The sequence below is a fragment of the Octopus sinensis genome, linkage group LG15 (genome assembly GCF_006345805.1).
Source record: "Octopus sinensis linkage group LG15, ASM634580v1, whole genome shotgun sequence".
Classification (NCBI taxonomy): domain Eukaryota; kingdom Metazoa; phylum Mollusca; class Cephalopoda; order Octopoda; family Octopodidae; genus Octopus; species Octopus sinensis.
In genome coordinates this window covers 59,783,263-59,798,608 of record NC_043011.1, presented here as the reverse complement: position 1 = coordinate 59,798,608, position 15,346 = coordinate 59,783,263, and the positions used below count along the sequence as shown (strand labels likewise).

At 38.3% G+C, this 15,346-nt stretch overlaps 1 protein-coding gene across 1 annotated transcript in view; it reads right to left on the bottom strand.

Moving 5' to 3' along the window:
* The window catches only part of LOC115219844 (prostatic acid phosphatase), a 42,359-nt gene extending 33,370 nt beyond the window's left edge, over window positions 1-8,989 (bottom strand). Inside the window, exon 1 of the mRNA XM_029790129.2 lies at window positions 8,799-8,989. Coding sequence (XP_029645989.1) covers window positions 8,799-8,882 — 84 coding nt within the window. The 5' untranslated portion in view covers window positions 8,883-8,989. The remainder of the gene's footprint in view (window positions 1-8,798) is intronic.
* Between the last annotated feature and the right edge of the window lie 6,357 nt (window positions 8,990-15,346).

The window sequence follows — 15,346 nt, the reverse complement described above, 5'->3', positions numbered from 1 at the left end:
ACATACATATACACATATATACACACACATATATATATATTCATATATACATATATATATGTATATATATATATATACATATATGTATATATATATATATATATACATATATATACATATATACATATATATATATATATATATATATATGTATATATATAAATACATACATTATATATATATATACATGTACATATATACATACATAAATTTAAAATAATAAAGGTGAAAAATTGAATATTAATTTGTTTAATATCAATTTAAAACCAGTGGTCTTGCATATTAGAATCTGTAGATTCAGAAAAATTGTATTACATACATATAAGAGGGATGACCACTATGTGGATATCCATTAAGAAAGGAATGTTCTCAAGAAAATTCAGCAATCACTGTCATCATCATCATGTAACATATGTTTTGCTTTCCATACTGGAATGGGTCAGACCGTTTGAAAGGAGCTGGCTCGGCAGAAGACTGCACCATGCTTCGCTATCTGCTTTGGTATGTAAGCATGGTGCATATATAAATACAGGGTCTGTCCACCAGCTAGTCACAAGGCGAACCCTTCGATTCAAGACCAGCTGGTGGACACCCTGAATGAAGCTACACAGAAAATTATGCCCAGTCGCATCTGTGCATAGACTGTGCAGTGGAAACGTGTGTAGGTTGTAATAACCACATATACAGATACACACATGAGGATTGCCTCGTCTTGTCAGGTGACACCTGTCTCACACTCAGCCTCATTGCTCTGATTGACTTTCATCTCTGCATGAGCACAGATGAGACCATTCATGTCATGCATCCATCACCAGGTAAGATGACAGGTACCGTTTTCCCTACAAGCTTTATGCCAGAATATCTTTCTTATAGAAGAGCTGCCCTTATCATCATCATCATTTAACATCCATTGTCCAAGCTGGCATGGGTTGGACAGTTCAACCAGGGCTGGCAAGCTCTAAGGCTGCACCAGACTCCAGTCTCATTTGGCGTGGTCTTCTATGGCTGGATGCCCTTCCTAACACCAACCACTTCGAGTGTGTAATGAGTACTTTTATGTGCCATTTGTGTGACACCAGTATCTGTCACAACTGTGATTTTATTTGGTTTGATGGGTCTTCTTCTCAAGCACAACATAATACCAAAGGTCTCGGTCATTCATCATTGCCTCCATAAGGCCCAACACTCAAAAGGATCTTTTCACATGCCACCTGGTTTCTGTGAGGCTCCACACTCAAAGGGTGCATTTTACGTGCCACTGGCACAGGTGCCAGAAATGTGACACCAGCATCAGCCACGATAATGATTTCACTTGGTTTCATCAGTCTTCTCAAGCACAGCATATCGCCAAAAGTCTCAGTCATTAGTCATTGCCTCTGTGAGGCCCAAAGTTCGAAGATCAGGCTTCACCACTTCGTCCCATGCCATTCTGGGTCTACCTCTACCACAGGTTCCTTCTTCATTTAGAGATTGGCACTTCTTCACACAGTTGCCCTCATCCATATGCATCACATGACCATACCAGTGCAGTTGTCTCTCTTGCACACCACATCTGATGCCTCTTTTTAATGACTAACTTTTCTCTCAAGATTTTTACACTCTGTCAAACATGCACACTGACATTGCACATCAAGCAAAGCACACTGGCTTAATTTCTTTCAAGCCTACACATGTCCTCGGCTGTCACAGCCCCTATTTTACACACACACATCATTCAATCTGCCTTTCACACTGAGGGAGAGAGGCCCTTTGTTGCCAGCAAGGGTAGGAACTCTCTGTAATTTGCCCAGTCTATTCTTATTCTCACAGCTCTGTTACTAACTTGGTCCCCTAGGTAACGGAAGCTATCTCCTACCTCTAGCTTACCTGCCTGGCAGTTGATGGAGTCTATTTTCTGTACATTTTCGGTGTTGATTGTACCTGTGCATCTTCCACACACAAAAGCTATTTTTCTCGTTAACCTTCCTCTGATATTGCTGCACCCTTATGTGTCTATAGCCTACACCAGGTACATCTTATGAAGTGTCTGCTTACACCTTTTCTACAGGTTAAGCAGTGCCATCTACCTGAAGGGATTTGATCATGACTTTGCCAGAAATAAGGGAAGCCTCTTCTACCCTTGGGAAATCTATTTAACCCATAGATACATACACACACACACACACATTACAGGCTTTTTTCCAGTTTCCAACTACCAAATCAATTCTCAAGGCTTTGGTTGGCCTACAGGCTACAGTTGGGGTGGCACCAAACTTTTGTAACATTACAATTGAACCTTGTAATATTACAAAATTCATGGAGGTGCAATGGCCCAATGGTTAGAGCAGTGGACTTGCAATTGTAGGATTCTGATTTCAATACCCAGACCGGGCATTGTGAGTGTTTATTGAGCGAAAACACCTAAAGCTCCACGAGGGTCCGGCAAGGGCTGTTGGCAAACCGTGCTGTACTCGTTCACCACAACTTTCTCTCACTCTTTCTTTCTGTTTCTGTTGTACCTGTATTTCAAAGGGCCAGCCTTGTCACACTCTGTGTCATGCTGAATCTCCCCCAAGAACTATGTTTAGGGTACACGTGTCTGTGGAGCATTCAGCCACTTGCACGTTAATTTCACGAGCAGGCTGTTCCGCCAATCAGATCAACTGGAACCCTCATCGTCGTAACCGACAGAGTGCCATGATTCCAAAAATCAATCGGAACAAACTTTAAAGAATGACAACATCAACTCAAAACCCTGAGAAGAACATGCTGTGAGTGTCGCAGGCCATCACAGTCATTACCGCCGTGCACCACTGAGCCCACTGCCCCTCCCCCTCAGTCTTCTGCTGCTTTGCCCCCCACTCCTTTTCCCCATTTTTTTCTTTGCTCTTTTCTGCATCTTTTCAAAGTAAATATTAGCAAAATAAAGTGTTAGATATGAAAAATGTAGCCTGTTGCAGATTGTGGGTTGACACCGTTTTGACTGCAATGGAATTAATCCAAAGAACGACAGTTGCAGGAATAAAAAGGACAAAAATGAGAAGAACTAAAACCTTTGCCAATCCTCAAACCAAATTCACGTTTGCTCTGCGAAATGTTTAAACTTGTGCTGCAAAGAAATATTCCAAGTCAAGGATGGGCGTTTATCGGTCATAAGAAATAACAACACAGAAATGAAATGTAATGGCAATGGATAGAAGGTAATTAAGAAAGCTAGAAACACCAGCTATGATCACTGGTTCTAAAACTTGGAGGAGAAGGAAGGAATCTGTGGGGGACAAAGTTCCATGCCTTTACAAAAAATAGGCACAGGAGTGGCTGTGTGGTAAGTAGCTTGCTTACCAACCACATGGTCCCAGGTTCAGTCCCACTGCCTAGCACCTTGGGCAAGTGTCTTCTACTATAGCCTCGGGCCGACTAAATCCTTGTGAGTGGATTTGGTAGATGGAAACTGAAAGAAGCCCATCGTATATGTATATATATATATATGTATGTGTGTGTATATGTTTGTGTGTCTGTGGTTGTTCCTCCCAACATCACTTGACAACCAATGCTGGTGTGTTTATGTCCCTGTAACTTAGCAGTTCAGCAAAAGCGACTAATAGAATAAGTACTAGGATTATAAAGAATAAGCTCTGGGGTCGATTTGCTTGACTAAAGGCAGTGCTCCAGCATGGCCACAGTCAAATGACTGAAACAAGTAAAAGAGAATAAAAGAGAATATACAAGATACGAGAACGCAGAGCAACAATATTCGGTTTCCTTTCTAAAGTTTCTCAGTAATAAAGAATACGTTTTAGGAAATAAAAAAACGGTAAAAGAGAAATAAGAATCTGATACAAACAGACTTTACTTTGTGGAAGTAGCATTTATTGATTTGATTTGTATTAAAAAGGAATTTCATTTGAGGAAACCAAATGACCCAAAATTTTCAAACACAAACAAGATGTAGATTCGTTACAAAAACAAATTAAAACCTATATCCCTCATTAACAGTCAATCTGGTGCCAGGGTGTATGTATGTTTTGTATTGACTGCTTGTGATATTATTTGTATAGTTGTAAATATGTCAATTAGGACTACAAGCAACAGCACTTTGGTGTGTCTGTGTGTGTGTTTACACCTTTATATAAATAAATATATAAATGTATGTATGCATGTATATCTGTATCTTTCTCTCTTCTTTGTTATATATATATGTATGTATATTTCCATGTCGGTGGCACATAAAAACCACCAACCGATTGTGGCCATTGCCAGCCTCCCCTGGCACCTGTGCTGGTGGCACATAAAAAGCACCCACTACACTCACAGAGTGGTTGGCATTGGGAAGGGCATTTCAACTGCTTCACTCCTGCTATTACCACACTTCCTCCAACTTTCTCTTTGCAAGTGTACCTTAAACCACTACTCAAAAAAAATACAGAGCAAACAGAAACAAATAAATACATAACGATTTACTCCTCACACAATTTCTTCAATTGGAATTTACCTATGATTTTTCGAAGTACATTCCATTCGGTCATGGCATATAAATTTCTTTCAATTTGACCCCCAATTAAGCAAAAATTCGAGAAAACTCAATATTTTACAATTTCCCTCTCTCATTTCAAAGGATTTACTCCGCCTATTACCACTTTAAGTTTTTGTAGTATTAATTTGCGAGCGTACTTCAGTTATAGATAGATAGATAGATAGACAAACAAGCAGGCATATTACATGCACACATACATACATACACACACACAATATATATATATATATATATATATATATATATATATATAAAACTTAGATATGTTTCGACCAAAGATTGGTCCAGGCCATGTCTAACTTAATAGCACCACCTGATATATATATATATATATATATATATATATATTATATATATATATATATAATATATATATAATATACATATATATACACATGCAGATACATATATACATGTTGAAAGAAAATTGTAAGCTAAGAAGGTGTGTGTGTGTGTGTGTGTGTGTGTGTGTGTGCGTGCATGTGTGTGTGAGTGTGTGTGTGTAGGAAGTGAAGGATAAAAATATGGCAAGAAGTGGACAGATGTACATATATACATACATACATGTGTGTGTGTGTGTGTGTCTGTATGTATGTGTATTAATGTGTGTGTGTTATCTTTCTCTATATAAAGCTGAAGTTGTCTGTGTGCGCCAGGTTTGGTAGCCTTCAACTAACACTATCTCCTCCGAGACCGTGCGGCGCAAGTTGACCAAAATTGAGAGTATGATAGAAGGGTTGCTCTTTCTTCCGTACAAGATAAAATTCAAATCGGATCATGTTAACACCAAAAATTATTTATATCAAAAAGGTGCTTTTTTCTATGAAAATCCCTATTTTTTACTATTTTTTCACTGCTCTGTCGCCACTTTTCGGCATATTTCAACCAGAAAAATGTTCACTTGAAGAGAATAACAAGCTACATAATGAAAAATTTTTACTTTTAAAAAATTCCAATTCCAGCGGGTCGAAACAAACCCAAGCAACGCCGGGCAATACTGCTAGTATATATATCATCATCATCATCATCATCATCATCGTTTAACGTCCACTTTCCATGCTAGCATGGGTTGGACGGTTCAACTGGGGTCTGGCAAGCCCGAAGGCTGCACCAGGCCAGTCAGATCTGGCAGTGTTTCTACAGCTGGATGCCCTTCCTAACGCCAACCACTCCGAGAGTGTAGTGGGTGATTTTATGTGCCACCGACACAGGTGCCAGACGAGGCTGGCAGACGGCCACGCTCGGATGGTATATATATATGCTCGATATATATATGTATGTATATATATATATATATATATATATACTATGTATATTGTATACAGTAATGTATGTTTTAATGAAAAGGCAACTTTTGAGATACTGACAACCAAAAGACATTATTTTCCTCAATATGTTTTTCGAAAGATGCAAGTCATCATCTTTCGATGATATATAACTACAAAAAATATATATAGAAAATACATTTTTGTTTTTGTATATATTCTTTGTAATTTGTATACAATATATTCTATATGATGAACTGAGTCTTTGGAAAAATATAGCGAAGAAATTAATCTGTTTTTTTGTTTGTCAAAATCTCAAAAGTTACCTTTTCTTTGAAACTTACATCACTCTATATTCTCTCAGTTCTATTTACTGAGCGCTAACTTATTGTCCTGTGTAGGGAATTCATTTCCTCTTATTTTCTTCTTTATATAATATAATATGCATATATTTATATATATATATATATGTTTATGTATGTATACTTCATTCCTTGACTCTTGGGATAGATGGATGATGGATAAATAGCTAGCTAGTTAGCTAGATAGAGATATAGATAGATAGATAGATAGATAGAGACAGATATAAATATTATATATATATATATATATATATAATATATATATATATATATATAAGCACCACCCTGATATATATATATATATATATATATATAGCACCACCCTGATATTATATATATATATATATATATATATATATATATATATATATATCAGGGTGGTGCTATATATATATATATATATATATATATATATATATATATCAGGGTGGTACTATATATATATATATATATATATATAGCACCACCCTGATATATATATATATATATATATATACACATGCAATACATATATACATACATGAATATATATGCATATATACATGCATACATGCATATATACATACATACATGCATACACACACACACACACACAGTTGTGCGGTTTCACCCCAATGGCTTGTTCAGACAATATTATTAACCGCTCGTTAAGGGCAAAACTCTGATATCACAGTCAAATCATTTGCTAACAACATATAATCATTCTATAAGAAATATTTTTACGGGAAGAAAGAAAAACATTTGAACTACAAAAGATTAAATTATCGAGATCCCCCATCCCCACCCGTAAGTGTATCTCAAGGACACAAAAGAAAATGGAAAAGGGGTCGAGGTGAGGAATTAAGCAGCAGATGATGAGGGTTGGGCACTTCAGGGACCCGTTTGTTTCTCAGCAAGTTTAACAACAATGCTAAGGAAAATAACCTCTCATGTTGATTATCGCTACAGACATTTGACTTATCTACTTAATACACACACACACACACACACACACACACACACTCGTACGTATGTTTCATTTTATAGAATCGCCTCCAAAGTTGCTTCGGAATCCTGATCGCTGATTCGTGAGAGACGATCTGACCATTTCTAAGTCGTATTTTGAAGGGATCGGCTTCAACACTTGATATGTTGCGACGCAAGCATCGCATATGAAAAGCTCTTTCGGTTGTGTATACAAAACGATACATACACACGGACAATACATACATTTACATTTCTCTCTCTCTCTCTCTCTCTCTCTCTCTCTCTCTCTATCTATCTATCTCTCTATCTATCTATCTATCTATCTAACTATCTGTCTATCTACTTACCTATCTATCTATTTTATTCTATTCTATGTTTTATTTATAAACATACATCAGCGTACGATTAAGCAATATTGATAAACAGAGTGAAACTAGTGCGATTTATCAAAATACTGTGGAATAGATTAAATATACAACAGCAGATGTTCACAAAACTAGTGTATATTCGTGTGTATGTATATATACATACATACATTTATATATATATACATACATATATATAACATACACATACATATCATATATATAATATACATATATATATACATATATATAATATACATATAATATATATACATATATATAAATATATCTATATATATATATATCTATATATATATATATACATATATATATATATACATTATATAAATTATATTATATAGATATACTATATTATACTATATATATATATATATACATATATATAAATATATAATATATATATACATATAATATATATAAATATATATATATATTCATATTATATATATAATCTAAATATACATATATATATAGATATATATATACATATATATATAATATATATATACATATATATATATATATAAATCTATATAGATATATATATTCTAATATACATATATATACCATTATATATATATATATATATAATATAACTACTATAATATAATATATCTATACTATATAAATATATATATTATTAATATATTATATCTATATATTATATATATATATATTATATAACATATATAGATATATATATATATACATATATATATATATATATATATTTATATTATATATATATTATATATATATACACACAAACACATTTCGAACTTATTTACTGGTGAATATAAACGTAAGACTTGCTTCGGTGTTTTATAATAATTAATCATAACAAAGAGATTTGTTTTCGTAAATTAAAAGGTTTTAAATCCATTAGAAAACCAAAACAATAACAAACAATCAAAACAGAATTATTAAGAAAGAGAAATCGTAAAAACGAAAACAATAAACAATACGGATCCCAAGTGGATGCCTTGTGGTTGTTTGATCCTTCCGTTACCGTATTTCTATTGAAGTGTTCTGTGTTTGTTTCAATTAATTTCTAATTATAACAAAGAATTTAGTAAAATAACTTAGATATATCATTAAGGTGGTGTTAGGAACGTAAATCGTGGCTAAGGTTTCAAAACCTATGCAAACGAGACATTTGTATTGCAGATCCAGCTGGGGCGGATTCGGGTGAGGAGGGACCAAAAGGGTTTTGTGAAGAAGAGAGGAATTTTGGAACGAAAACAGAAAACAAAAGAAGTTTTTTTTTTCTCTTGATACTTGTATAATTAGACATTTGTAAACCTACCAGGTTGACCAGTCTCAGGGTGGCCAAATCGTCGGCCCATACGGTGGGTAGCAGAAGCAAGAAATAACCAATTCCAAGCTGCATCGTTTCTGCCAAACAACAAAAATCTTTAAATGTTGTGGGTTTCAAAGGCCGATAACTCTGTTCGGGTTATTGTGAATGAGTCACGTGATTACAAAAAATGTTAATTTCGTTTTCGGGCTTTTTTTTTTTCTTTCTTTCTCAGAAAACGAAAGTTTCAGTTGGTGTACATTCGTTTAATTCCTTTTTGTATAACTTCTAAGGCGGCGAGCTGGCAAGAAACGTTAGCCGTATTTCGTCTGCCGTTACGTTCTGTGTTCAAATTCCGCCGAGGTCGACTTTGCCTTTCATCCTTTCGGGGTCGATAAATTAAGTACCAGTTACGCACTGGGGTCGATCTAATCGACTTAATCCATTTGTCTCTCCTTGTTTGTCCCCTCTGTGTTTAGCCCTTGTGGGTAGTAAAGAAATATATAACTCCTGCGTCAGCTTCAGACTAAAACTGAAAGTTCAGGAAATTCTAAAGCAATGATATCAGGTTTCAAGTGAATATTTGCATATTCATTCTTAACCTGTCCAGGCAGGTTAAGACGAAGTCTATGCGAGGCGCTCTACTGTTTATCTCTTTTACTCTTTTACTTGTTTCAGTCATTTGACTGCGGCCATGCTGGAGCACCGCCTTTAATCGAGCAACTCGACTCCGGGACTTATTCTTTGTAAGCCCAGTACTTATTCTATCAGTCTCTTTTGCCGAACCGCTAAGTGACGGGGACATAAACACATCAGCATCGGTTGTGAAGCAATGCTAGGGGGACAAACACAGACACACAAACACACACAGACATACATATATATACATATATACGACGGGCTTCTTTCAGTTTCCGTCTACCAAATCCACTCACAAGGCTTCGGTCGGCCCGAGGCTATAGTAGAAGACACCTGCCCAAGGTGCCACGCAGTGGGACTGAACCCAGAACCATGTGGTTGGTAAACAAGCTACTTACCACACAGCCACTCCTGCGCCTATCTGTTTATTTATATTAAAAATAAAAAAAAATAATAATAATAGCAGACTCAAATTTTAAAGAGAGCAAGGAGATAAGTTCCATTGGCGCTGTGCATTATTTAAGGGAGTGTAGCCAGCGATACGGAGAGCAGTTGGCTGTCTCCTTCCTTAAAAGCAGACGTATAAATATAGCTGTCCTCCTTGTGTTGTCTGCTCACCCTGGGCGCGACGTCACGCAATGTTTTGATTATCAGCTGTTCACGTTTATTCTTTTACTTGTTTCAGTCATTTGACTGCGGCCATGCTGGAGCACCGCTTTTAGTCGAACATATCAACTCCAGGCCAGGACTTCCTCTTTCTAAGCCTACTACTTATTCTACCGGTCTCTTTTGCCGACCCGCTAAGTTACGTTGCCAAGCGATGGTTCACACACACACACACTCACACACGCACACACACACAAATACGCACGCACACACACACGCACACACACACACTCACACACACATACACACACACACACACACACACACACAAACATACGATTGCCTTCGTTCAGTTTCCGTCTACCAAGTCCACTCACAGGACCTTTGTCGGCCCGAGGCTATAGAAGAAGAAACTTGCCCAGTGGGACTGAACCCGGTACCATGTGGTTGGGAAGCAAGTCTCTTTATTTCACCAAATTTGCCATAAGGGCATTACAAAGAGAGAAGCAAATTCGGGCTGGACAACAAAAACAGATGAAAATGAATGATGAGCAAAATAATGATATTGATGGGGGAAGCAGACGACGCCCCTCCAGAACACTCTACTTTACTCTTTACTCCTTTGTTTCAGTCATTTGACTGTGGCCATGCTAGAGCACCACCTTTAGTCGAGCAGATCGACCCCAGGACTTATTCTTTGGAAGCCTAGTACTTATTCTATCGGTCTCTTTTGCCGAACCGCTAAGTTACAGGGACGTAAACACACCAGCATCGGTTGTCAAGCGATGTTGGGGGGGGGGGACACATACAGACACACAAACATATACACACACTTACATATATACATATATACGACGGGCTTCTTTCAGTTTCCGTTTACCAAATCCACTCACAAGGCTTTGGTCGGCCCGAGGCTATAATAGAAGGCACTTGCCCAAAGTACCACGCAGTAGGACTGAACCCGGAACCATATGGTTCGTAAGCAAGCTACGTACCACACAGCCACTCCTACGCCTACACTCCTACACTGTTGTTGTTTTTCTCTTTTTTTAAACACAAAGTGGTAATGAACCTCTTACAGTGGTCAAAAAGTTCCAAATCAATCGAGGAGCCAACAGCTCGCACCTCACCTCCCCGATCAAATCTCTCGCCGTCTGCAGGCAATCCCGCAATAGCAAGTAGGGGACCCAGAAAAGATAATTGAATTCCTCCTTAGAAAAAGCATCCATCATCTTATAAAAGTACCTCTCCTCCATGACCTCCGCAGCCACATGCGGGGGCTAATGTGGGCTATCAATGCAGGTTGGGGCCGCCAGTTCCCGACCTTCAAAACTTCTTACAAAGTTCTCTACGGCTCCTCCCTTGAGAAAGATCACAAATTCTTCATTATTTTAGGGGCCCACAGTTTCCTCCGTCGGTGGCACAATTCCCACCAACGAGGTTTCGGGACATGCCGGCAGTGCACTGCAAACCACCGACACTGTCCTATTCTTTTTTCTTTTTTTTAGCCTTTGGTACGGGAGGGGTTGGTTCCTTCGCCTTAACCGGAGGAACATCGCTTCATCCCGCAGCTTTAGGATCCTTTGGTGAGCAACCATTATTGCTCTCTTTCTTACTTTCCCCCTTTTTTCTGGGGGAGGTTTCCCCCTCCATCTCTCCTTCCGGAGGAGGAGGGGGGCTTTTCCACAACCAACTGCTCCAGGACTCTACTCTGGTCCTGGGGACAGCTCTTTTTGGTGTGGCCCAGTTCCAGGTACAGGTGACACTTGGGGCGGGTGGGGTTCGTCCCTCAAGAATCACCGGCTACCTGCACCCAGCCATTTTCAAAATATCTGGAAAAGCCACATTCTTGGTTGATTGGGCCCCACAAAACACACTTCTCATCGCTAAGTGAGACTTTAAACACGACCACAGGCAGACAAATGCGTGGAACTCAGTGGAGATTTCTTATTCGACAAAAATAATTAACCACGAGCAACTAACCCCAACTGAATCCCTCCCAAAACAAATGTCTTATCTGGTAGTTGTACTTCAATAATTCACGACGTTGGTATACAAAGATGGGACTCCAACAGCGAAGAAAAACACGCCCACACAGTAGTGAGGGAAGCGAGCTTCTTACCACACAGCCACGCCTGCAGAAAAGAACTCAGGGGTCGTAGTGGACGGTTCTCATCTGTCAACGATATAAATGCGAGTGCTTTTAGGTATCACTGATCCATATGTGGGGTCCCGTCTAAAAGTAAACGACGCAGAATTCTGAGTCCTAGCACAACATTCACGTTAAGCGGGAGAAATTTTACTATGCTTTTTTTATATCGGCAAAAATGCAACCGTGATCCACTTTGCTTTTTATTATTTTTTTTCGGGTCGATAAAATAAGTAACAGTTGGGCACTGAGATCAATGTAATCGATTAGATCCCTCCCCACCCTCAAGATTTAAGGCCTTTGTGTCTATCGTAGGAAAGATTGCCGAGAGAATCGTTCATGGCACTCATCTATAATAATAAATGCCAAAATGAATTTGTGTGTGTGTCAGTGTGTCACACTTTGACACCCTCTCTCACTATTCAATAATACTTCTACTATTCCTCTTGCTGGGGTGAGAGTATTAGTAGTCAGAGAGACGGTGAGGGCGGTAGTAGATTGACGGTTGTGATGGTAATGGGGCGTTAGTAATAGTATGAGTTGTAGTTGTGATAGAGGCGGAGGTAAGGGTGATGGTGGTGGTGGTGGTGGTGGTAGCCGAGGCAGTCAGGGATGACGGTGATAGTAAGCGATGTGAAAGACAGTGGTGATGGTGGTGGAAGGGAAGAAGGCGAAGTTAAAGGTATTCATGGTGGTGGCATCAGAAGTCTCAATGATGTGTGTATGGCAGTTTTAGTGGCGATGGTGGTGGTACTGGTGATGGGTGATGGTTGAAAATAATCAACAGAAAGAGAGAGAGAGAGAGAGAGAGAGAGAGAGAGAGAGAGAGAGAGAGAGAGAGAGAGAGAGAGAGAGAGCAGTTAGACAGAAAAAGTTTGTACTGACCCCTGAATGAGAAGACAAAAATTGTTGGTCAAGTTTAATAAAATTTAATATGCACTCAATGCATGAAGTGTCATTGTAGGGCCCAGGGCCCAATGAAGATCCTTCCGCAGGAGTTAGCTTAAAAGCCGCCCTTACTTATAAGTGTCCCCTAAATGAAAGACTCGGTCCTTGAGTTACTGTTTCACTTACTTTTTTTTAAACTTGTCATTTGACTGCAGCCATACTGGATCACCGTCTTAAAGGGTGTTAGTGGAAGAACTGGACTCCAGGACTTATTCTTTGTAAGCCTAGTACTTATTCTATCGGTCGCTTTTGCCGAACCACTAAGTTACGGGGACATAAACACACCAACATCGGTTGTCAAGTAATGGTGGAGGGACAAACACACGCGCGCACGCATGCACACACACACACAACACACACACACACACACACACACACACACACGACAGGCTTCTTTGTTTCCGTGTCTACCAAATCCTCTCACAAGGCTTTGGTCTGCCCGAGGCTTTAGTAGAAGATATTTGCCCAAGGTTCCACGCAGTGGGACTGAACCCGGAACCAGGTTGTTGGGAACTGCTGATTAAATTCCTACAGTGGCTGAGTACTTCATAGACACGCGTACCCTTAACATAGTTGTCAAAGAGATTTGGCGCGACACAGACTGTGACAAGGCTCTCTTTTACTCTTTTTCCCTTTTACTAGGCTCTTTGAAATTCAGGTACGACTCATTTTTGCTGGCAAAGTAGACTGGAGCAACATGAAATAAAGTGTCTTGCTCAAGGACTCAACGCGCCACCACGAATCGAACGCACGACCTTACGATCGTCAGCCGAATGCCCGAAACACTTAGTCACAAGCAAAAGTATACTTCCAATGTTATCTGTCACATTCTAGCATCTAATAGTGCAGGTAACCGCTGTAATCTCTGATATCTTCATTTTCAAAGAGAAGTGAATTCCTCAATCGCGGTGGCCGAGTCGTTCACTACCCTGTAATACTCGACACATTTACTCAACCTTCAATGGATAAATAGTATTTAATGTTGTTGCGATCTGCTTCGTCAGAGCTGAGCTGGAGTGAATTCAACTCAGCTCTGACGAAGCAGTTCATGCATACGCATAAACAATTTAAGATTTATTGTGTGCTTTTAGTAAAAACAATTAACTTTCACCGAGAAAAGCGATTGGTTACACTCTAGGCTTATCATTGCGGAGACCGAAAATGAGTGAATGATCTCTGATGACATTCAACAAAACCTGAAACCAGTCGAATTCCTATTTGTTGTTCAGTAAGGGCCAAACCTTTTACTTAACGATAAAATCAAGATAACCCCTTAAACGCACTAAACCACCCCACCTTAGTAAACCTTTACTTAGACAGAAAATAAACAAATGATTTCTGATGATGTTTAATAAAAGCTAAAACTAGACAGATTTCTTTTATTGTTTACGGAGGGATAAACCTGTTGCGTAACCACTTTGTTTACTTTTCACAGCTAATCTTAAACTGTGTACTTATTAAAAACAAACCCGCTGACCATTTTCCACACCAGCGTCTGAAATATATACCTGAATTCTACATATTGTCGGCAGGTTTCACTGGTAATCAAGCTAGCGAAAGGCTGTCACTGAAAAGACGCAGTACGTCGAAATCACATGAACTAGTAGTTCTGGTGCCGTAACGAACGATTCTCGTCTGCCTACGATATAAATGTGTGTTTTTATGCACCATGCATCTATATGAGAAGACCCCTCAATGTCAGTATTCAGCGTTCTAACAAAACATCCATATCGTTAAGTCGGGTATGAAGATTGCTCTTTCGTATTTACATTGCTTTTGTTGATAATAATAATTTTTTTACACGATTAAATTTTATCCTGAATTTCAAATTATTCCCAACCCTTTCCAACACTGTATAAATTAATTTACGCTACCTGTGGCTGCACTCTAATACAAATTAGATACACTAATTTAGTTCTCTGCACACGTGGACAGAAAATATATTCGCAATCTGATGAAAGTCTAAAGAGACTTGAAACTAGTAAAAATGAATCCCATGTCTCTATTTGCAAATAGATGTGGATGTGTGGATGTACGTGTATGTGTGTATGCGCATACATATATACAAACATATACATACATGTATATATATACTATTTCTTCTATTTTACACACACACAGACACACACACACACACTTATGTATATATGATACATAATGATTTGCTATCGTTATTTTGTTTTGTTATGTACTTGTTTCTATTCAGACATTCCAT